Here is a 25,042-nt window from a genome sequence, read left to right as displayed (position 1 = left end):
ATAGAGAGAACCTCAGGGTTTCTAGAGGGATTTTTGAGAAGGGCAATTATGAGTCCTAAAAACACTAGTGGAAGAAATACTGATTCTTAAACAATACAGTTAAAGACAGAAGACACATTAACTGTCTGCATTTTCATCCTAATATTCATAAGACAAAAATGAATATATCATTTCCAGAGTTTTTAAATAGCTACTTATTTAGATCACCGGAAAACGGCCCCATCCCACATAGGATGCAAAAATCCAGCGATACACTATTAGATGAAGCTGTTCCAGATAAACTGCGAGCCAACTGACCCTGGAAATTTAGTACCCAAGTTGCGTGACTCGAAAATCTGTTCAAAGCAAGGCATGGCTGCAGGCCTTGACTGTTGTACTTTAGTAACCATAGTAACATGGTCTCTGGAGACCTAATGCTAGTGAATTTTCCTTTATTTCAAGGAAGAGTAATAAGAGAAATGTGGCTTGGAACTTGTTCTCTCTCTCTCTCTTTTTTTTTCCCCTCCTTATTTTTACTATGCCATGACCTTGACCAAAATATCTTTGAAGTATTTGCTGGCTGATTTTCTGCTACGGGACCAGAAAAAAAAAATCAGGATATATAAAGGATCTTGCCAAAGGAAGTTCTATCTTCCTCAAAATATTTGCTTTCATTCCCAAAGAGAACCTCTTGACTAATAATGTTTCGAAAACTTCTTAATGGAAGGAACTGATAACTTTCATCTCACAGCTACTGTGAGCACCAGAATAATGTCATACATTCTTTGAACTGACAGATTAATTGTTTTTTGTTTCAGTAGCAGGTGCAGCTTTTCGTGAGTACATAATTGGATGTACATGTATTTTCGAAAGAACACAGGCCCCTGTCTGGTGCCAAGCTCTTTTTTTTTTAAAGTACAATGTAGAAAACTCATGTAAGGGTTTTTAAAAAGCCAAACACAAACAAACAAATGTTCACAAAACATACTTAAGTCTGTCTCACATGTTTCAACTATTATCCTGGATTAGAAATTCCATCTGTCATTGAATCCGTATGGTTTACCAAATGGAAGTTGGCAACCGTGGATTTTTTGCAGATTCAAAGTCAGTTGTTTTTTGTTGCAAAAGTTTAAATGTCCACACTAATATTTGTATGTGTGTTTCTACGCATGAGTGTGTCCCTGTGTACCTGCTTAACTATACGCAAATTGCTAAAAATTGTGATAGGATACAAGTGGAATTTGTTGATTAAAACACACCAGTTGTACACAAAGCAAATAACATTGACATTGAACCATGGAGTTCGGTTATTTCCCCCCTCTAAATCCAAGAGCCCTATTTTAGGTTTTCCATTATTTCTACTGAAAGGAATAAAGTGAAATGAGGGAGCTGCCTTTACATGTCTGTGCTCTTCCCCCTGTGTTTCAGGCAGACATGGGCTTACATTAGGGAGGGATATGAGGCTGGTCTGCGTCCTCTTTCCCTTTTCCTCCCCCCAGGTTATGAATTACCCATGCAGACGGCTGCTGTGGTTCTGACACAGCACAGCAGTGCAGCCTCCCGTTTGCTGGCAATGAGAGAAAGCTATCACTGGGAATTTCATTTCAGTAACTGAGAATGTGTAGAAGCATAAGTGAAGTCATTTAATACTTTGTTGTCCTGTTTAATGTGAGACCTGATAACTTTGAAGAAAAAAGCTGGGAATAGTTTTTGTTAATTCTCATGGACTGAAGCTGTCTCTCTCTTCCACTCAGTCCTACAAATCATTACAATTTTGGCCAGAATAATGGAAAAATTGCTATGCATTGTTACAGTAAAGGGCTTGAGTATGGAGTTGCATATGATACCTGAGATTTATCTGAGAAAGTCAGAAGAGGTCTTTTCCTACTCATTTGCAATCACTGCTACCCACTTCTGGGGTACCAGACCTGTGCTAGCAAACACCCTTCTCATTTACACCAGCTGTGGTAAGTAAGTAAGAAAAACATAAATCTCAGCCCAACTCTGACTCTATTCAGAGTCTTCTGTGCTACAGATGTCAGGTTTCACACTGAACTGCACTTGAGGGTAATACTGAGAAAACAGAAAAATTTGCAGTCGTGGGTAGGACTTACTGGTTATAAAGTCTTACTCCATGTGCAGCTCATCTCTTCTCATTGTAGTTGAAGCAGCAGGTTTCCCAGCTAAAATAGGGTTTAAACACATGGAATTTGTGTTAATCCTCAATAGCTTCATGTGGCTTCATAAAAGTTGTTGTTGCACCAAAGTGGGTTTTGCTTCTCCTGCCTGCAGGGCAGAGCATCTAATGTGTTTGGGGTCATGAAAATCAGGCAGTACTTGGTTGAGTGATCTTAACTCAGAAAAGGACATTAGCATTTTGAGAACAAAACAAAAACAAAATGGGGGAAGTTTGTAATTCTCTTTATTTACATACCTCCCTGGAATCCATACTTTTTTCTGGCTTAATTTAAACACATGGATTCTTGAACTTTTCCTCCAATTTTCTTTCCTCTTGCTCTCCCCTGCTCTTCCATAATACCTACTCCAACCTCACAGATGTAGTTGCCAGTCCACTCATCTAAATCCTTAGAAATACACATGGTCCCATTTCCCCTTCTCATTTTTACAAACTTCTGTACCTGATCCAACTCTGGCTTTGTGGAAGAAAAATGTGTATAAAGAAAGAGCTGCCCACCTTAAACTATAGGGGAGCAAGTTTTACATCTTAAAGGTAGAGACTGATCTCTTAGGCTACATGTCTGGGCCTAAAGAGTATGTGCCCATATGTTTGATTAAGAAGATTCATTTTCAAATAGGAGTATTTATTTCTTGATTCATAAAAGCAGTCCTTGGCAAAGGCAGATGCTCCCCCAGATATTTCCCACTGGGGCTGAAAAACTCCAGCTTGCCTGCAGGACAACAGAAGGCACATTATAAAGATGTTCAGCATGATACTGTGTGAGATTCTTTGATCATACTCAGATCTTGGGGGCATTTTCTAAGCCTTCCCAGATAGGGCTTGGTGCATTAATTTGCTCAGGTTAGGAACATTTCTTTAATGTTCTTTGTTTCTGCCTGTCCCAGCTGCATGATCGGGACTGGAGGTCTTTTGGAATGTGCACGGTAACAGCCACAGACACTTGCATGAAGGAGCTCCCTTACATGTCCTATGGTTAACTTGTGGAAATTTTTAGTCTGTTCAAATTAAAAGGCCTGCCAGATGTTCAAAATGTAATAAAATTCCTAACATCACATCACTGATGGTTTCATTGCTCTGAAGATGAGTCCAGAGACAAGATGCCAAAAATGCTTTCTTGTCTCCACTTGACGTTGGGAATGGATATGACAGATACCGTTTATGAAGGCTCCTCTCAGCACAGTGAAAGGCACAGATGTGAAGATGTAGAAATCTTGACATATCTTCTGGTTGGTGAGGTGCTAGGATGGATCTGGGCATTATTTAGAGCAGAAAATAACACCAGTCCAGCAACTCCTTGTGCTTGAAGAGTCAACAGGGATAACCAGTGTTCAACACAAACCCAACTAAGTGGAGATAACACTTATTCTGGAAAGGATCTGTACCTGTGGAGCTGACCCGGAGCTGAAAATGATTTGCCCTTGACTGTTCTCAGTGATGCCTCATGGTTGGTATTGACTTGATGGAACCACTTGCTGCTACAGCTCTTTGCAAACATAGACAAGCCATTGCAGTCTCTCCACTAGATTTCTCCAGTCACAGTTTCACATGTTCTTCGAGGTGCAGAGGCCCTGGCTATGTATGGTCCCCATGGGCCATGTTTCCTAAGGTGCTCCACATTTGTGATTGGGGCCAAATCTTCTGAGGAGGTCGGCCTATTGTGCACTAAACTCTTGAAATTCTGCCCACCATTGTCACAGTGGGAACAGGCTTCGAGCAGTCTTGGAAATCTGGTCCTTATTTAGGAACTGAAAACAGAACCAAGCTCACAAAAATATGTCCGTGTATCTGATTACTGAGCAATTGAAAATCTGCCCTCATTGTGGTTCAGGATTAACTCAGGATTAATAGGCACATCACTACAACAGTAAACTGCGAGAAAGGTGAAGCAAGGATAATAATAATACGGTGGTATTTCATCAGCAGCCATTTGAACTGTAATCTGAAAAGTCCTCAAAACCATCACAAGAAATTATTGTCTAAACTACCTTGGAATGCAAGCCTGGAGTGAAGATACGTTCAGAGAACCATAGAATGTCCTGAGTTGGAAGGGACCCACAAGGATCATCGAGTCCAACTCCTGAATGTTGTTACTGAACCTTTATCAATGGAAGAAAGGCAAAATTAGTCTGCATGCAGCGTGATGGATCTTAATGTTCGCGTCGTGTGTTTCATTTAAACCTTACTTCTGGTTTTGGATTTCTCTGGTTGCTTTCCTTGCATCACTGAATCTATGAGAATTAATTTAGCATTTTTCTAGACTAAACACTGGTCTGTATCAGTGACATATTTATTGCCTACTTTTTAAACTCATTGCATTTATGCAATTATGCTATGTATTTTTATAGAAGCTTAAGAAAATAGCCATACCTTAAAATACACATCCAGTTTTAAAGTCATAGCTACAACAGCACACGTATATCATTTTCTTGTTGGAGATTATTATATTATCTATATGTATCAATGCATATAAATTCAAAACAATTATATGGAATGTGATGTTTTACATTAAAATTAAAACCACCTTTTAATTACATGAATTAATGACAAACAAAATTTAAAGTAGATAGTAAACTAGTAATGTAATATGGTAGCTACACTGTAGTTAGCTATCTTAACTTTTTTAAAAAAGGAAAAAAGCATGTTCTGGATTATTAATAATCTTTTCGTTTTAGGAAAAAAAGGCCTTTCTGCAAAAATTGGATGTCCAACGTTTTTTCAGGGTGATTTTTGTATCTAGAATATTATTTAAATTATTACATTTTACATCCATTTTACACTTTATTTTGTGAATATATTTTTAATGATTTTATTTTCTCTTCTTTAGTCACTGAACGGTTTTGCGTTGGTGGTGAGCGCAGATGGAATGATATTTTATGCATCATCAACGATTGTGGACTATCTAGGGTTTCATCAGGTAAATATACTATCAAATATACTGTAGTGACTTTCCTGGAGTCTCTCCTGATAACGGGCTTTCTAAAACGCAGCACTCACGGGTTTTTTGCCTTACCCTTCTACTGCTGATTAGACATACACTATTACTGAAATTAAGTCATTTTACTATGCCATTTCAGACTAACTTTCCTTTTTTTTTTTGGTGATCTGACAGGTGAAGATTAATTCCTTGTGATGTTTTTCCTTTTGGAAAGCTTTTGTTAACAGAAGCATGATATATTGTAAAAATAAGATTTAGCTTGTTTAGATTAGTTTCCTTTCAATTTCAGTATAAGATGCTGCTGTTCTAGACTGGCTGCCTGTGTAGAATAAATCTATTGTAAAGTCACAGAATAACAGAACCATGTACATGGAAAGGACCTCTGGAGGTCATCTAGTCCAACCTCCTGCTCAAAGCAGATCCAGTGAGAGCGGGTTGATCTGGAACTCATCTAGTCAAGTTCTGAGTTTCTATGACCCCTCTGGAAGACCTGTTCCAGTATTTAGCCACCCTGACCGTAATTTTTTTTCTTTTTGCTTATAACAAATGTCAGTTTCCCATGTTGCAATTTGTGTCTGTTGCTTCTTGTCCTCCCACTTTGTTCTTTTGAGAAAAGGCAGGCTTTGTCTTCTCTACACCCGCTCGTTCGGTTGATGTAGACAGCAGTAAGTTCTTCCTGAATTTTTTCTTAAGGCTGAACAAACCCTCTTCTTCTCTCCTCTCCTGATATGTCGTGTGCTCCAGCTCTTTGTAGCACACTCTTGGGCTCACTTCGGTATCTTCCTTTTCCTGGGGTACCCAAAATTAGGGAGAACTTTGCCTTTGTTGAACTTCCTGATGTTTCTGTCAGCCCTTTTTTTACAGCCCAACAAGGTCTGAGTAGCCATCCTGCTCTCCCTAGTTGGTACGCTCTGCAAACCTGCTGACAGTGCACTCGATCCCATCATTCGCTAATCAAGAAATTAAGCGGGGTTGGTCCCAGCATCAATCCCTGGGGGACACCACTATTCACTAGCTGTCAGTTGGACCTTTCTATGAGTCATGTTTGCATATGCACAAAGAATTCAGAGTAGAATCTAGGATCTGAAGTCAAAAAGCAGATGTGAAAAGCGGGGGCCTCTGAAATAACTTTTCTCAATCAATCATTGCTCTGAAGGTATCTTACACCAGTCATTATTTTAAGGAAATTATCAACCTAAAGATAAGCGTCTGCCCCACTGCCTTTACAAATTTGTTGTTGTAATTGTTTCAGACTGATGTAATGCACCAAAACATATATGATTACATTCATGTGGATGATCGCCAGGATTTCTGTAGACAACTGCACTGGGCCATGAATCCTCCCCAGATGTTGTCTGGACAGCAACTACAGACAGAAACAGGTGGGATTGTATATGCTGGTTGGAAACATAGGCACCACTATAAAGCACTGTATAATTGCACTCCACCTACACCCGTCTGTTCCACATCAAGTCTTCACTGCAAAGCTACATAGTGGCCATTTATGATGTTTTCATCCCACAGATGACATTTCTTCCTGATGTGTGACATTTATAAGGTAGTGTGTGATACTGAGGTTGTAAAGTTGATGTTTCCTTTATTTTTCTCTGACTAATATACCTACGAATATTCTTACCCATGCAGGATGAACAGCACCATTGTTCATGCTACCAACCTTTTGTTCATACTGATCAGGACATTAGTATTTCTCTCATTACTGAAAAGGAACCCCATGCTAAATGTTCCTGTACACTACCACAGCAGTCACACAACTTTCTGCCACTTGTTATACCATGCAGAGTTGTGTGGATAGGAGTTTTCAGAAAAAAAAAAGTAGGTTTAGCAATGGATTTTTTTCTCACAATGGGGTCGAAATTGTAAACTTTATAAAGAATTATTGATCTCAGGAAAATGTATTCATTTCAACCAAAATGTGAGGAAATAATTGAGGAAAGAAATTGAGGAAGCACAGTCTCGATAAGGGTGGGGAGAAACTTTCAAGCAATCCTTCAGCTGCCTTTATGAAGTCCTCAGGAACACAATCGTGAAACTTCAGTAGAATTTCTTGCAGTTTCTGTGTTTTGCAAGAGTCCTCAGACATCTGAGGAACTTTGCAAGATTTTGTAGGAAGTACACAGAAAACAAAACAATATGTATGAATATTTCAAACTATTAAAAGTTACAGAACATTTCGAATTTTTGTCCTAATATATACAGTGGAGAACTTCAGAACTACTGCACAAATACTTGTGTCTTTTGGGACATAAGTATTTCAAAAGCTATGCACATGTAGTCCAGAACTGGAAAATGCTTCGTTAAAAATCAAGGAGGCAACAGTTAAACATTAGCTAATCAGTGATCGTTCATTTCTTTTTCTTGCATTAGCATTTTTCTTTATTTCATTCCTTTTTCTAATGTATTTTCTGTGATCTCTGAACTCAAAACCAGCAACATCTGTTATCCTGCTTTGCAACACCAGAAATCACAAAAACTCAGGAAATAAGTTGAAGTTTCTGAAGAAACTCACCTGAAACCCATTGTAGAGCTTTTCATTTTTCTTTTGGTAGAGCGCGTGTAGATGTATCTATACATGATACAATTTAATATTCGCCCCCTTCCATAAAGTAATTTTTAGCAATTGCCATAACAGGTTCTTCAATTGGCCACAGAACATTTTCGTTCTTTCTTAGTGTGATCTGATATATATTGCCTCCACTGTTGTTCTTAGGAGAAGAACATATTCTCAGCAAATTGTTTAAAGCACAAGAGAATGACAGCACGACAACAGATTATTCTTCCTTCTTAACTCGTTGTTTCGTCTGCCGAGTTCGCTGCTTGTTGGACAGTACTTCTGGCTTCCTTGTAAGTATGATTGCACTTGGAGAACTGCAGTCATGACACACTAGATTTTAATTACTTTGTATGAAAAATATTTGAACATGAATATTGAATGTAAATATTGTGGAGAGTCACGGACAGGATGCACTTTTCATTTGCTCTACACTAAAAAGAAACATCTATTATAAAGACATTTATCAATATATATAAAGAGTGATGGGAGAAAAGAAGGTTGCAATATTTAAAAATTGAAAGCATCTACAAACTTTTATATTTTAAGCTTTTTTGGACAATACCATTATTGATTTGTACTAGGCCTAGCACAAGTGTGGCAAACCTGAATTTCTAGACAAAATATTTGCTTAAAGGAATAGGAATAATTATGATCCATTTTCCCTTTTTGTAAAGGGTCCTTCGATAATAAAAAACAGAATTAGAGCATCTCTCACATGCTGCTCAAATATCCTTACCAAGAGTGGCTCACTTATAGAAATCACTTCCCCATTTGCTTAGTAAAGACCAGTGCTGATTCTTACTACAAAGTACGACATGTACAAAGTCAATGAGAGGATCAGCACGAGATGGGGAAATGCAAGTTCTGTCTCCGATGTACCCTTGCTGGAAGACTCTGGTCTGAACAGATGTACCAGTTAGTCATTTTTGCACCCCTGTTTTAACCTTGTAGCTCTGGAAAATGCCCCAACTCAAAGGGACTGATTTTGTGGTAGGTTATTTTTGTCTGAGAGGCAGCAGCTTGCTATTAGCTTGATCTCTGCCTTCTCATTATTATGAAGATTTGAGGTGAGGAATAGATGGTTCCTTCCAAGCTATGTACTTTGTATCTGGCTACCTTGGGCATATCTTTTCTTTGGTGTCTGCCTGCACAGCCCTTGGGTTGTGCCAGTCCATAGGCTTCCCAGGGAGAAGGCAGGGCAAGAGGAAAGAAACTTAGGAACCATCTCACTGGAGAGAACAGAACACAGAAAAATAATATTTCCAGCTTCAGAGTGAGGCACAGAGCAAATAGCTGTTTGCACCATCATATACTGCCCCGCTCAGCAAACAGAACGTAACGCAGAACTTCTACTTTAAGTACACAGGAGAAAAGGAAAAAAAACAAAACAAATCCACAAAATCAAAACCACAAACAAACAAACAAAACCAAACAACAACAAAAACACAAACAAAACCGCAACCCAAAACTAACTACAAATGTTTCATTTTACTGCTGATAATATCTCCACTCACCATGCCTCTGAAATGGAGTAGCTTAAATTGCACGAAGATAATGATATTCTTAGTTTTGTTCCCTGTTTCAAAACTGGTTTTAATGTTAAACAACATGGTCCTAGGTTGTATGCACATTTAAAATGTTTATACTAAACGCTTAAGATGTTCTTTTTTTTTTTTACTAACAGACGATGCAGTTCCAAGGCAAACTAAAGTTTCTTTTTGGACAAAAGAAGAAGTCCTCATCAGGAACAGTGTTGCCACCTCAGCTGTCCTTATTCTGCATAGTGGTACCACTTCTGCTCCCTTCTGTGACAGAAATGAAGATGAAAAGCCTGCTTGTGAAAGCAAAACACAAAGCTGATGATGCAGCAGCAGTGAATACAAAGTATTTGCAAATTAATCTTTTAGCAGTTAGTAAAGTATACTAAGGGCTTTATGTTTATTAAGCATGCTAAAAGCACAAATTAGGCTAAGTAACTCCATTTTAAAACTCTTTAGAAAAAGTGAATAACTTACCTGGATTTAACTACATAACACATAATAACTACATTATAATATAGTATATTGCACTTTATATATAATACATATTAAGTATATTTATAATTTTATTTAAAAACGGGAAAGTTAGGATATCTTCCTAACCTTCAGAAGTTATCAATGCAATGTCATCCTACTAGTTGTGAAAATGGAAAAGAAAAAGTATTTTTACTGAGAATTCTCAAATTTCAGTATCTTCTGGTAGCACAGTTGTTTGGACTTGGGCATTTTGGTAGCAAACAACAGAAAACTTTGGAAAGCTGAATGAATGTGTGTGTGGGTGGATGTTCACGTAGAGTTTAATGAGACGTATTTGGTGTATGTATTTATCTTACAACAGAAGGCTTATGAACACATAAATCTACAATTTCACTAAATGGCCTGGGGCTGGTCACTTGGTAGCAATCACAGAAGATCAGGACAGATTGTGTTCAGACTCATTTCCTTCCTAACACTTACTTTCTTTACTCTTCTATGATTGAATTTTAGATGATGTTTGGGGCTAGGATTATGTTTTCCCTAATTTGGTTAAATATAACCTTACAGCAATGAGGTCCATTGCTGTGACGTAAAATGCTCATCAGTGTGACTGACAGCCTCATCATTTTGCTTTTAATTAGAATATGCTTGTGTGTATGTGTGGATTTACCATCCAGGCGTGTAATGTGGTTCTAGCACATACATCCTTTTGACAATAATTAAATTACTGGAAGGCTGATATAAGGGACTACGCATGGTTTTGGAATAGAGTTGGAAAGTCATTTGCCAGTTTTTCAGTGGCCCAATAGAAATTAAATGGCAATCAGAATCCAGCTCCTAGAAGCGAGCTGCTTTACTTCAGTTTTACTAACTGACTGGATAGTGGCCAAGAATTTGACAGGAATGAAGTGGGCATTTGACCGTTTGCTTTGGTTCACACCTGAGGCGTGTTGGCCAGGGATGGTGGGCAAATTTATATAGTAATTTATTATAATGGTCTTAATAAAGGAAAAATTTGTAAAGCGGTGTTGTAGACTTTGCTCCCTTCACAAACCCCAATATGCACTTTGAACTAAAGTTTGGAAGAAATCCGTTCAAATCATATGATGATTATTTCACACTGAAGTCACGTTATCTCGTAAGTGTGTTGCTGGTGAGTGTGATGTATGTATCTTGAATGTGCCTTGAACAGGCAGAGCACAATATACACGGCATTTGGCTTCATTCAAGCTGAAACATCATTCCAGATAGAGTAAGGCATGAGCAAAATTATTTAGTTTTGGTTACTATATATTTAAACTATAAGTCTTTGCTAATAGTCAACAGCTTGAAGATCACATCTTTCAGAGTTTGTGATTTTACTGTCATTCCCTGACAAGGAATTTTTTCTATTTTCTGTCCTCTACAGCTCCAGTTCCAAAGGTAGTTCAGGCCTGTGTGAAGCAGCAGAATCATATGGAAGAAACAGTCACCATGAAGGTGCAGCTTTCACCAACATGTTACAGATTGCTGAAAACCAAATCAAAGGTGTGTCTGCTAAACACTTTTGGATTATATATAGTTCATGGAGAAAGAACCTTGCCTTTTTCCCTGTTAGGTTTTCTAGATTTTGGTCCCCATGCTCTCTTTTTTCTACTCTCTAAAACTTCTTCTGTAAAAAAATGGAAAAGAAACAGATTGTCCACCTGAAAAGATAGCGCTGAATCAGTCTGCTATTTTGGAGTGAGCGGAAATACTGCAATGCCAAGTTTACAGATATATGAAAAATCACAGTTAATAGGAATACTCAATGTATGCTCCCTAAAACTGGCAGCACTGAATTTAACAAGATTATGTGAAAATCTTAATAAGAGATTACCATATCTATGCCTCCTCGAGGAAAACTGGATCATATGCTACAAATGCTACTTTTCCACAAAGATCAAAAACCAGAGGAAATTCAGAATGTATTGTCTTTAAAACTCACTGTTTGCTAGCAGATTTGCCTCATGTTTTCCCAGTGTTTGGCTGCGGCAATACTTTGACAGTCTAGGCTGCATTTCAAATTTTACGATGGATAAAATTTTGACAGCAAGTCTTCCCTAATGGGCAACTTCTTCTTGAGCAGAGTTATACTCAGGCTTCTGTCATACCTGCTGGAAAACTTTAACTTCTTTAAAACCATTCCTCTGTCATAGCCCCATTTTTCATGAACATCTTCTTGTCAGTGTAGTACTGAGAGGGAAAAAGGATAATGAACTAATACTGAAAACTCCTTGGTTACAGTTTAAGTGTTTCAAACTGCCTCATTAGGTATTTAATATTTTATTTTTAATGTAATTTGTCTAGTTCTGTGACATATTTTAGCTTGTACTTTCCTGTGTTGATGATTCCAGGGCAGCAAAGAAACCTGTGAACATTCACCATAGTTTAGGTGAGAAAAAAAATGTTAAATATTGCTTGTATTAAAATAGTTCTTCTTTTGAATTGTGTAGCAAAGAATAACGGAGAAAATGGCATTTCTTTAGTCAAAGTACAAACAAACGAAGATCACTGGGTCTGGGTTCAAGCTAACACTCAATTTCTCTACCGAAGTGGTTGTTCAGAGTATGTCCTTGCTCAACAGCAAATGTTGAAGTAAGTATATTTTCCAATGCTATGAAAAAAAATCTGAATTTCAGAAAAATGAATGTATTCTTTATGCATAAGATCTTTAAAATGACTGTAGTGACCTAAGAGAAGAGCTGTCTGAGAAGGGTTTATGAAATGAATATACATTTTTGTTGTGGATCATATCAAATGGCTGTTATAATCCTAAACAATATTTATTTCTTTTCTTCAGTCTTTTTTCTTCTGAAGTTGAGTGCACATAGATACTAAAACAGAATACTTCAAAAATAAAATGCTTTATTATTAATACGTTTTGACCTTCTTGCACAAAAATGTATTTTTGGGTCTTGTTTTACTTTGCAGCCAAAACTCTTTGCTGATTTGGTATCCTTTTACTACATTTTAACATTTGAACATTTGATTATGCTAAGCTGTGATGTTTTGTTTTGTTTTTTCCCTCCTGGGTGACAGTTGAACTCATGCCTTTAGTTGTGGATTTTCAACATAATCTAAACAGGAATGCTCACATTCATTTTATGTTGATAGATACATCTAGTTGGCTGTAGGCTCAGCCTTGGATTTGAAGCCAGTCTCACAGATTTGCATTCAACGAGGACCTCTCCACCAGGTTTTACCCTTTCCTTCCAAATAGTCTTTTCTTCCTTCCCGCATGGGATTGTTCCAGTTCCTCTGGGCCTTGTTGAGGTATCTCTTCAAGCTGGTCTGAGGGAAGAGATAAGAGGGCGGACAGAATGAGCAGGGGCCAGGAGGCCTATGCAGGCACCAGCTGGCCCACTGGAAAAATATGTGGCTGTTAGCTCTGTTCTTTTCCTTTTGGACCTTGGAGGTGAGAGAAATAAATGAAAAAGTCTTTGAACTTCCAGAGCAGATATCGCTTGCGGGCAGCAGGCCCAGCGTCCATGTGAACAGCAGAGAAGCTCCCACCTGAGGGTGGTGGAACTCTTCACCTTTGCTGGGATAAGCACAAGTGTCATCTTGCTGTGTGAGGGAATAAGCTTCTGTTAAGCAGCTGGTTAAAAAGGGCTCTTTCTTGTATTCAGGTTTCTACTTACAATTTTTGTGTATATGTGTGTGTACCTGAGCATGCTCTTTGATGTTTATTTAGTTACATTTTTACCCCGAGTGGTTAAAATCCTTCCTTTGTGCTTGACAGTTCCTGCAGACTGAAATGTTACAAGGGTTGGCCTTGAGGGTTGTATTCAGTTCTGTCCTCCTAATAGTCTGCAACAGACTTCATCCTTACTACCACATTTTTTTTTTCATGTATGCTGTCTTTCTGGGAACATATACTCTTTTGGAGAATTTTCACTAGATACTATTTCACCGTAACAGTCTTCATTTGGGGGTTTAAGCTTTTGTGACTATTGCATTTTGTTCAGTTCATGGTTTCCCAATTAGACCATTTCCTGAGAAGTAAGTTCTGCAGCAAACTTGTATCACACCATTTGCGCCTCAGGACTATCAATAATAACAATATTTAGCAGAGGACTGAAAATATTCAATACCTCATGGAAAAAACGAGAGAAAATATTCTTCTTTCTTGGTGTACTTTTATTACAGTGGGACACTCTCTCTTTGTAACAACATGAACTCCCTCTACTGGAAAATCCTATACTTGCACTTTGAGTCCATACCCAAGGAAAAGGTTCCTAGTAATTAGCTAAGGAAAAGCCTTCTAAACCCCTTACTAACCCTCCAGGTTTTCATGCTCTGTTTCCTATTGAGATGTCCACTTCTTGTCTGAAGAAGGAGAGGATGGTTTCATAGCACTGATCCTGCCTGGTCGGGAATCAGCACGTCAGTGAATTCCAGACAAATCCTGACCCTGAATATTTGGACCCCAAGTTCTGAAAACTGCTTCATCGGACATGGAAATGCTCAGGCAACATTCTCCGCCAGAGCTCTTCCCTAATGTTGAGCACTTCAGCTAGAGGCCATGGAAAATTAATTCACTGGCCATCTTAGAAAAGGAAAGACAGCATGAATTAAGTTAGACATGTGAAACAAACCTACACCCAATATGAACATCTGTGACTATTCTGGATGCTTAATTCAGGCATTTTATTTCCTCTCAGCTATCTCTGCATTCTTGAAATATAAGGTCGCCGCAGTTCTCCTTCAAATCACTTTGACCAGAAAGTTCTTGTGCATCCAAATAATTCCTTGTTAACAAAATCTATCTCATTTAAGATACTTTTTGCATTTTATCTTTAGATTTCTCCTCACACAAATATTATTTAGATATATTTTAAAGGAAGAACAAAAGTGCAAGGTAGTTCCCATAGTGTACTATAATATTTAAAGTCTTTGTGAACTGTGTGCCTGAAATGGAAGAAAAAGTGCATGTCAGAATTTAAATGAAGCAGTGACACAGAAAGGTAGCTGTGCACACACGCTGACACCCTGATTCATGCACACTCTTTTTCCTCTTGAACAAATGCAAAGGTTATATGGACAAGAGTGTGAGAGTCCTCTATTAAGTTGAGGGCAAAGTATCATTTATAATGTATGTTGAGCCACTCCATTTGTATCCAACGAAACATCAGTTTAGAAGCCTCTGATTGACTTTTTTTTCTTTTTTTTTCCCTATTGTTTTTGAAAGGGAAGAAGATGAACAACTGAAGGTACCAAGTGGTTTTGCCAGTTTGAAAGGAAGCGTGGAGGGACTTTCTTATAACAGTGCCATTGAAACTCTGGGCCAGTGGAAGCATCTTAACTGGACAGGAGTAAAAAACGAACAAGACAATGTAAAAGTGAAGCTTGAGCCTCACACAAACGGTGAGTGTTTTATGCCAGAGGAACCTCTCAGTTCTAACACATCACATTTAGGCGTTCAAAACAACTGCACCACAAACAGCAGCTGGACTTTAAGAAACTCAAGCTCTTGTCCTATGAGCCAGCGACTGAACGCATGTTCAAACAGGAGAGCTGGATCATTCTACAACAGAGACCAAAGCTTCTTAAATTTAGCATCAACCTGCCCTTCCCACTGGGGGAGCACAGAGAGCTGCCAGTCTTACTCAGGTGCCCAACAGCGTTGTGCCGAGAACTATGCGACGGACCATCTGAAACTGCAGAGGCCGTTCGTATCCTCGGAGCCTCTCTATGATGCACCCTTTCCCTTGGAGATGCCTATCAAAACCGAACATGATTCTGATTCTGAAAATATTGCTGATAACTACCTGACGTCGCAAAACCGAGCCTGGCTGGATGAGAACGGCTCAGTGAGAAAGCCGGGGTTTAGCTACCCCAATAGAGTGAACCTCAAAACAGAACCAGACCTCTGTGAGCCAGCCTCACTTTGTCAGAAACCACGGCACTGCCTTTACACGCCACATAACTGGCAATGCATCGTGGCGAATCATCCCAACAACCTAAACCTGAACAGATCTTGCAAGGGTTCACGTAGCAAGGAGGTGGCCCCGTTTTGCCCTCAGAACTCCTCCGGGTGTTTGGAAAGCTTGCCTGACCTGCCGCACACGACGTGCTACAGCCACTTCTACAGCCCCAGTCCGGGGGAGGAGAAAGAGCAGAATAATGAGGTTTTTAAAATGCCCTGGGAATTTAAAAACCCCTGCTTGGTTCAAGCAATCAAGCGTGAGCCCCTGGATTCTCCACCGTTGTCCAACAGTGGACAGAACAGAGTACACGTGAGCTTCCCCGAAAATACATTTGCAGGTCCTGTGCCTCATAAAACCACTGAATGTACATTTTTACAATAGATTTTATAACATTTGGAATATTTATAATGTTAAAAGTAAGAAGTTGTAGATTCTCATCCGGTTGGGTTAAATGAGTTTCTAAAATTAAAAGCCAGTGGAAAGAATTTGAGTGTGTGTGTGTGTGTGCCCATCTGTGTGTGAGAAAAACCAGACACAGACACACACACACTTCATCCCCCCACCCCCTGCCCTTCTCATAGTGATATTTGAAGAGAAAGGAAGATAAAACCTCAGGCACAGAAAAATAATCCTTACTGACTGCACAGGTATACCTGCTCATTTGTCTTCATAATCTTTCCTTTCTTGTCTACAGTTCATTATGAAGGTCTAGCTATTTCTGTTTCCTGCCTTTGTCCTGTTTGCTTTTCTCAAGCTGATGCGATGCCTCTGTGCAAAGAGAAAATGTTTATGGTCTCCAGTGTGCCCAGTTTACCTTAGGAGTTTTTGTTCCTTCCCCCCCCCCCCTTTTTTTTTTCCCTACTCTGAGAAGATGCATCAGCTATTCCTTTATCTCAACAGAAATTAATGCCAACAGGCAAGGGCTTCCCAATACAATATGTCACTTCAAACTGAAGTTCTTCCCAAGTTTTCTTGATAATACTAATGTTTTAGTGCCCATATTTGTCGATTTTAAAGCCATCAGCCTTTCATGTTGCTGTTTGAAAGACTGAACAACGGGATGTTATCCACTTCTATAAATGAGTTACAAAGTGCTGCTAAATGTACATATGAAAATGTTTCTCCAATTATTTTCCTTGCTGTTACTTGTAACATTAACAAAAGAAATGCACTTTTTTATTTGATAGTATCTCTGACTGATAGCAGCTTATTAGACATTGCCACCTTATATCAAAACCAAATCCCACACTAAGATGAGATACGTTATTTTCGAAAGCACCCTGCTTCCATTCCCAAAAGAAAATCTTAATCTCACCCAGAGCTAATTGCAGGATGTGCACCTTTCAAAAGCACTTCGGTGCTTTTGAAAACAGATCCATACACTTTCCTTTGAACCCAGGCAGTGATGTATTAAAAAAAAAAAAGAAAAAAGAAATCAAGAAATCTACAACTTCTGTTTGATTTTTGTTGTTGTTGTAGTTTGACTCCTGCACTAACTTTCATTTAAAAAATTGCACTATTTCCACTTTATATCAACTTCACCTACGTAAAAACCACATCATTAAAAAAAAAGCTTAGATGTACATGTGCTTTTTGAAAGAAGCCCTATAATGAACGTTTACTTTTTCAAAATGTTATAAAAAATCATAATGTCTTCTTTCCTATATCTACTAGTCACTATGGGAATGGCTTTACATGCCAGAAAAGTGGCATATAATTCTCCCAAATGCTATAAATATGTGGGATAAATGTAGTTTTCAGGTAGAGGAATGGTTCTGCACCTGGGAGCTTGTTCTTCTCCAAGACTGCCTCTCTTTTGATAGAAATTACTGCCTGTAGGTTAGAGTTGGCAGATGCAAAGATATACATTCTCTGCATGTCATTTAAGCACGTGTGAACAATGGTTTGATCTGAAAGGCTGCACTTTTCACTGAAATGGTTTAGATAATGTACCTTTTGATGACTGTCCTGCTGAAGGCAGTGTTCCCGGCAGGAAGAGTGGACAGTAAAGAAGTGCAATAATGTCTTACCATAGCTCAAGTTAAATCTGCCATAGTCCAGCTGACCATACCCAAGCCATGAGAACTTCTCTCTTTTTGTGTCTGAGGCACATCAGCTCTCTGTCAGATATGTGCTGCCTCTTATTTGAGACAGTCTGATATCCTTGCCTTGATACTCTTGCAATGCAACATCAGACCCCTTTCAGAGATGAGATCATAATTTACACCGCTCTCTGATACACCACTGTTCATGTCACATAACTTTAATCCAAATCACAAAAATACTTCCAGGCAAGCAAACTGTGTACTCACATAGAGTGAGACCGTCAAATATCAGGGGTGCTGCACAACTCTGCCTTGCTGATCCAGCGGTTTCTTTTAGACTCTCTCAGAGCAGCTCTCTGAGGCCGTAGCTTGGCGTTCAGTGGTGGCACAGCTTATGTCCCAGTTCCAAACATACGGCCAGGGCCGTCCAGCCACTGCAAGGGTCATGCTGTGAACCGCGCCATGTTCTCAAGTCTGAGTCCTTGTGCAGCTGCCTGGTAGAAATAGGACAGTGTGGGGACAGGGTAGGGTGGGACTAGATGGCTGGGGCAAGTGGAGGACACACCAGCATCACTGCTGACAAGATGCTTGTTTAATTCCGCGCTTGGACTCACTGCCACAGCCCTCTGAATGAGAGCACCTGGGTCTAGTTTCACACTACTTGGCACCTTCTCTCATCATTTACATTGCTCTAACACGACTGTAAAACACTATGATATACCCGTCTGGGCATGCTGGTGCCATGTTACACAGGTGTAAGTGGTCACACCAGGTACAATTCTGTAGAGCAGGGCTGTCAAACTCATTTTCAACGGGTGCCACATCAGCCTCACGGTTGCTTTCAAAGGGCCGAATGTCATTTTAGGACTGTAAGAGTAGTTGTATTTATACAGTCCTAAAGTGACATTTGGCCCTTCGAAGGCAACTGTGAGGCTGATGTGGCCCCTGGTGAAAACGAGTTTGACACCCCTGCTGTAGAGGGCTGTGTCAGTGAATGCTTTGTCTGGGCTTAGAAATATTTCCTGGCATGACTACAGTGGGACAACTGTACCAGCCAGATTTCTCTCTTCAGTGAGGGAGTAACTTATACTAACAACAGAAGTTCTCTATAGATTTCTCTGTTACTGAATAAAGGCTGTTTTGTTGACATAACTCTATCTACTCTAAGGCTTTCCTGGTTTATTTCAATTGAGATGACTTTTCCCATGTTTCCAACAAACCCGGTCACATTTTACACATCTTAATTGACATTATAGAGGTAGATTAAGTTTCTACATGTAAGAGAACCTAATCTAAGACACGTAATGGCTTTCTTCTAGGCAGATGGATGAATGTGTGACTCAAAAGTGAGATGTCACCTTCTGACTCCCCACTGAGTTAATGCAGTCACCTTTACTTCCTTATCGTACCATACAGCCTGAACCCAAGAAAAACACACTTATCCTGCACATCACATTTGAATTTGGTCCACTTAATTTGTGGCAGAGTCGTTACTCCATTAAAAATGTGTTATCAGTAGAATTCCTTCCAGTCTAAGTTATGACACACATGCAGCAATCTCCTAAAAACTGTGCCTATATAGAGAATGGCAGCTTATCCTATTCTTGGACAATCACTAACCACTGTTGACAGTAAATAAAGACCAGTTCCTTCTAAGTTCTTGGTATATCACACCATTTGGAAAGAACAGAGGACACGAGTACTAAAAAAAGGAACCTCTTGCTATCTGCTTTTAAGGCACAGATATTCCTTCATCCTTTCCACACCACATACGCACTGGATTGAGTCTGGACTGAAATCTGACATTGCATTGTGCCCTGTTAAATTGCCACTGATTCAGTCTTATAAAACCTTTTTGTATGCAGACATTCACAATCCCTTGACACTGATCAGTAAATAGCATGAAAGACAGAGCAGTTGCTTTAAGTGGTTACATTTTCTTAGCAGTTGTTGTTGCTTTGGTATTATTTTAAAAACTAGCACTGAGAAGCAGGGTTTAAGTTGTTTTCAATCACTGGTGTTTAGCTTTGTCCTTAATGAGCTGGTATTTGCATCCCTCCAGCACAGCCCTAAGGTCTGTTTTAGGAGCCTCCCAATGCATCTATTGTAACAACAACAACAAAATTCTTCTCGTAGAAGAAATGCCTAGTGAAACGCTTGCCTGATATGAACTTGGAGCATTCAGGCTGGAAGAAATGCCTTTCTTTTTCCAGTGTGTGCCTCCAACACCTGACTGATGATAGCATTCAAACTTCTTCAGCCATAAACTCTCCAGAGGCTGAGACAGAACGAACTCATGAATTCTGGCATTTGGGGAGCGTATTTTTGGGGATGGAAGGTGAGCAGTTCTAAAAGCTCTGAGAATGTATCTCCCTCTGAACTGTTACTCGGTGCACAGACAGCACAGGCTGTTACCAATGCTGAAGCTGCTGATTAAGGTCTTGTCTTTGCTGAGAATGTGGCCTGATTTTAGCTCTCAGCAAACAGCTGCTGAGCACCATGCAAATGGTAGTCCTACTGAAATACACCATTGTAAGCCATTATTTTTACTGAAAACCAACTTGATTTGAGTGGAGGGTAAGCTTGTGCAGCAAAAATTTTCATGCTGCTTCTAAGGTCTGCTGGGATGCAGTTACACCACTGGCTGGAACTGGGGCAGAACCCCACTGTAGATAACACTATCAATAATTTATACTCACTTTAGACCCTTTGGATACCAAAGCGGAGCTTTGTTTTGAAAATCTGAAGTGAGGGCAGCAGCATGCAAGGGCTAAGCTGTTTTCAGTTCCTCCTCAGTTCAGAGACTTAGTGGAAGGAAAGATCAAGGGACTGCACCTAAATCCTCTGTAGGAAAGACTGACTTCCCACTCCTTGATTGTAACAAGGTAATGTGAAGTATATCTCTATGCTTTAATCATCCTTCATTAGAACACAGTGATGCAGTCTTAAAATCCTTAGAACTGAGTCTCTTCCGGATGGCACAGGGAGGCCTGCCAGGTCAGGCCTGGTCAGTAAGACTTTAAGTGCTGATCCTTTGATACAGTATTGGGATTGACAGGGCATGTGCAATTCTTCTGGAAATCGCTAACGCTTAAAATACTTAAGTGGGAGGCAACAAGCCTGAGGCAGGGAATATCCTGTGGGATAAGATCAGCTTCTGCTGCCTAGAAGCCTTTCTTAACTCCTTGTGTTGAAGCCATATTGGAACTTAAGTAGGACAGCCTCACCCACTGTAGTTATTTTGGAAAAGCTATTGTCTTAACAATGTGTGATGTTGTAATTGAAGTAGTCAAAAAGACACGATTTCCCCTACTTATAGGTATATACATTGCCTTAGGTAGTGGGGCAGAAGTTTACATACTCATTTTCTTTCATCAGTATCACATAACTAAAAACCCCATCATCAGAATGATGGAGGAATGGAGCTGTTGTTCTGTTTTTCTCGTCTTCCTGCTCTCTTCCTCTTTTTCTCTCCACTGTCTTAGTGTAAACATTAGAAACGGAAAAACTTTTCTGATTATGTTAAGACAAAAACCCTAAACCAGATTGTAGAAAACTTCTCACTAGAAAAGGAACTTCTTTCCCTGGAGCTTCTTCCTCTTTTAAATCTTGCAAAGTCCTGTGTGAAATCGTGTGTCGCAGCTGAAGCAGACTTCTGTAATACGTGGTGAGCAAAGAGATTCTGCAGGTGGCCACACTCAGGTTGTAGTGACAAGGTTTTTGTCTCACTGACTCCTATAAGAGGGCTGCTGGTAGCTTATATTCATAGAGACTGCCACCCTGGCAAACACATCTTTGTCATGTTTGAATACACGTGGCATATGTTCTTGTTATTATAATTACATTTCCCTATCATACTGTCAGAAATGCTTCTGAACAAAATTGGCACTGACAGGCTGAAGACTATACCAAAATCACAAAGATTTTGTTTGTTTGTTTGTTTTCTTCCCTAAGTATGGAGATCCAAGCACTTGCCTGTGCTTAGGCAAAGACTTTCTTTTGGTGGAGGTTTGGAGAGAAAGTAAAAAAAGAGATTGTTAAAACAAATTTCGGGGAGGAAAAAGATCACCCACTGCTACTGTGTCCTGAAATCATGTCCTTATATATTCCATAGAACTGAATTTGTAAATTTTGAGGCTGAAAATAATTTCTTGAAAACAAGGTTTGAGGTACTTCAGTACGAAGCTGTATTTATCAATCAGACAGAAAACATCATTCTAGGAGGCACTAAGTGCTCCTGCTCCTTTCCTGGGGTTACCCTTTGAAACTCCGGCAAATTTAGTGCCTGCATTAACTCTCTTGCTGCTGGTCATTGTAGCTCTGTTGTCCAGCCTGAAGTTTCTCAGGATTTCTTTGATGCAGCAGGACTCCAGTGACAGCTGTACAGCAGCCAAAACTTCCATTTTCTTCACACTTGCATTGGTAGAATTATGGCATTCCAACACCTAATACAAAAATGTGGCAGAAGGCAATGGAAAGAACATCAGCTGCTTAGTCAGTCACACTAATAGTATTTAACTAATTAAAAGGCTAAGTTAAAAAAAAATCAGGTGAGGGTCTGGTCTAGAGCTCCCCATTCTGCACAGGAGGTTGTCAGGAATTACACTGCTGTTCTGCCTCTTTTTAGGTCACACCTTGATCTCTCTCTTCTTCATCCCACTACTCTCCCTTCTGAACCTCTTCTTTTTTTTTTTTCCTAACTTTTGGAGCCTGTGTGTGTCTTCCCTTTGTTCATTTAAAGTGTGAGATAAGGAGAGGCAACTATCAACTGTTGTGTGGTTTTTTAAAAAAATTGTCTTTCTAAGAAAGAACTTAAAAAATGCAAAAAGTTATCTCAGTTCTCAGGAACAATATTCAGTTTTTCCTCGACACGGTCAATAAACTTCCCTCTTCTGAAATGGTCCTTCCTCACACCCCTTCCCTCTAGACAGCTTCTTAAGAAAACCAAAGAACACTCTCTTCCTTAAAATCAGTTGTATCCATCAAAAAAAAAACAAACCAACCAACTTTTGCTTTTTCTTCTTCCGGCTTTTCTACCTTCTTGATTTTATAGTATGATACATTATGGCCTCCACTCTTTCTGTTTTCTGTATCTGTAGCTTTATTTCAAGCTCAGGCATACTTCAAAAGTTTTGCCAAAACAACATTAGGCAGAAGTGCAATCCCCTATTTGCTCCCTGCTCTCCTTAGGAAGACAAAGGTACTCATTAGTCACAGCCGTACTCCTAAAACAGGAAAAAGTCTAACTACCTGAAGGGAAGTTATAGCCAGGTGGGGGTTGGTCTCTTCTCCCAGGCAGTTAGCAACAGGACAAGGGGGCATGGGCTTAAACTCTACCAGGGGAAATTTAGGCTGGATATTAGAAAGAAATTCTTTACAGAGAGAGTGGTCAGGCATTGGAATGGCCTGCCCAGGGAGGTAGAGGACTCGCCGTCCCTGGAGGTTTTTAAACTGAGATTGGACATGGCACTTAGAGCCATGATCTAGTAAACGGACTAGAGTTGGACCAAGGGTTGGACTCGATGATCTCTGAGGTCTTTTCCAACCCAGTCGATTCTGTGATTCTGTGATTCTGTCACTTTGCTGGTGAAATGTCCTCTCTTAAGGAGGCTGCACTGACAAGAAACTTGGAGCTACCACCAACAGTTCGGTTCTGCAAGTGTAGATACCGCCAAATCCTTTTGTGTTTAGACCCAGTCTCTCTTTTAAAAAAATCAAGGAACCCTTTTTCTCCTTTGTTGCTTCTCTCATTTTTTTTCTACACATTTTTATTCTTTCATTGTGCAATTGCACTTTTAAATATATATATTATGTTTTCTCAGGAGGGTATGGAAGAATTAAACAACATGTACAATGCAGTGTTTTCATTAAGTCCATTTTAGATTTAGAAACACAAATAATTATAAAGTATTTTAATGTGACTCCATAATTCATCTTGAAAAGGGGTATAAATTGCCGTCAAACTCCACTTACAATCCTGTATTATTTCCTCCTTCTCCTAAGGAAATACAGTGGAGAAAAAGATGTCCCTGCTCATTGCAGGGATTTGGACTAGATACTCTTTCAAGGTCCCTTTGAAGCCAAACGATTCTATGATTAAAAAAAAAGGTGCATAGAGGTTCATCAACAGTTTTGGCCTAACTGGTATCATATGACACTCAAATTTAAAGGCACATTTCTGGAGAGAACGCCACAAACACCTGAGCATTAGCTGGAAAGGTGCAGATTTGTGTGCACAAGGTCTGCATGTAGCCATGCGACCGGGACACACACACTGGCTGCCGGGACAGCCGAAGCATTAAGGCCCGCACAGCCCCAGCCCTGACGCACGTCGACCCCGCTGCTCCCGCAAAGGCAGAAACAGTCAATAGGAAAATACCTGTGGCAACGCGTAACCCAACCAGTATCCACCATATGGCTTCGTGTATGAGTGTAGCGGATGCCACGATGTAGCACTAGCAGGTTCATTAAAAACAGGCAGTAAAAACTGGGTTTGATATTTTGGAATTTTGCTAAAACCGGTGCACTTTTCTGTTTGTGTTTATTTTTTATTTTGTACTGTTTTCTCAGTCTGCTTTTAGAAGGAACTCTCAAGTGTATTTCTTAAATTATATTTTACATTTATTACCAGTTGGAAGTGTAAAGTTAAGACATTTTAAAATAAATATTTGCATTTAAATTAAAACCCTGGCGGAGTGTGTTTCCTGCCCCTTTCCTCAGGGCTGGAGGTTGCAAGCCCCAGGCCTGAGCTGTGGGCCCTGGACTGGGAACTGGGGCTGTTTATCCTGGAGAAAAGGAGGCTGAGGGGAGACCTGATCGCTGTCTGCAACTACCTGAAAGGAGGTTGTAGCATGGAGGAGGTTGGTCTCTTCTCCCAAGTAGTGAGTGATTAGGACAAGAGAAAATGGTCTCAAATTGCACCAAGGGAGGTTTACTTTGGATATGAGGAAAAAATTATTCACAGAAGGGTTGTCAGGCATTGGAACAGGCTGCCCAGGGAAGTGGTGCAGCCACCATCCCTGGAGGGGTTTAAAAGGCATTTGGATGAGGTTCTCAGGGACATGGTTTAGTGCTACAGTTAGTTTATGGTTGGACTCTATGATCTTCAGGGTCTCTTCCAACCGACATAACGCTGTGCCTCCACGACTCCCCGCGGCACGCCGGCGGTGCGACACTCCCGCTCTTTCCCGCTATTTCGCTTGCGCTGGCTTCGCCCGCCCCGCCAGGAGGCGCCAGGACGCCGCCGGGAAGGGCGGGGCTGCCTCTCCGGGTGGGCGGGCTCAGGCTTCCCATTGGTTGAGACGAGCGCCTTCTTGCCTATTGGCTACCTGCCTGTGGCGGGGCG

General features: G+C 40.0%; 1 protein-coding gene across 1 annotated transcript in view; it reads left to right on the top strand.

Moving 5' to 3' along the window:
• The window catches only part of AHRR (aryl hydrocarbon receptor repressor), a 93,808-nt gene extending 68,814 nt beyond the window's left edge, over nucleotides 1-24,994 (top strand). The window contains exons 5-11 of the mRNA XM_065052938.1: nucleotides 5,004-5,093; nucleotides 6,367-6,496; nucleotides 7,843-7,976; nucleotides 9,371-9,570; nucleotides 11,110-11,228; nucleotides 12,176-12,317; nucleotides 14,914-24,994. Of these exons, the coding sequence (XP_064909010.1) occupies nucleotides 5,004-5,093; nucleotides 6,367-6,496; nucleotides 7,843-7,976; nucleotides 9,371-9,570; nucleotides 11,110-11,228; nucleotides 12,176-12,317; nucleotides 14,914-16,033 (1,935 nt within the window). The 3' untranslated portion in view covers nucleotides 16,034-24,994. The remainder of the gene's footprint in view (nucleotides 1-5,003; nucleotides 5,094-6,366; nucleotides 6,497-7,842; nucleotides 7,977-9,370; nucleotides 9,571-11,109; nucleotides 11,229-12,175; nucleotides 12,318-14,913) is intronic.
• Nucleotides 24,995-25,042: the final 48 nt, after the last annotated feature.

Source organism: Columba livia, chromosome 2, assembly GCF_036013475.1.
Source record: "Columba livia isolate bColLiv1 breed racing homer chromosome 2, bColLiv1.pat.W.v2, whole genome shotgun sequence".
NCBI classification, from domain to species: domain Eukaryota; kingdom Metazoa; phylum Chordata; class Aves; order Columbiformes; family Columbidae; genus Columba; species Columba livia.
This window is presented reverse-complemented; position numbering and strand designations above follow the sequence as displayed.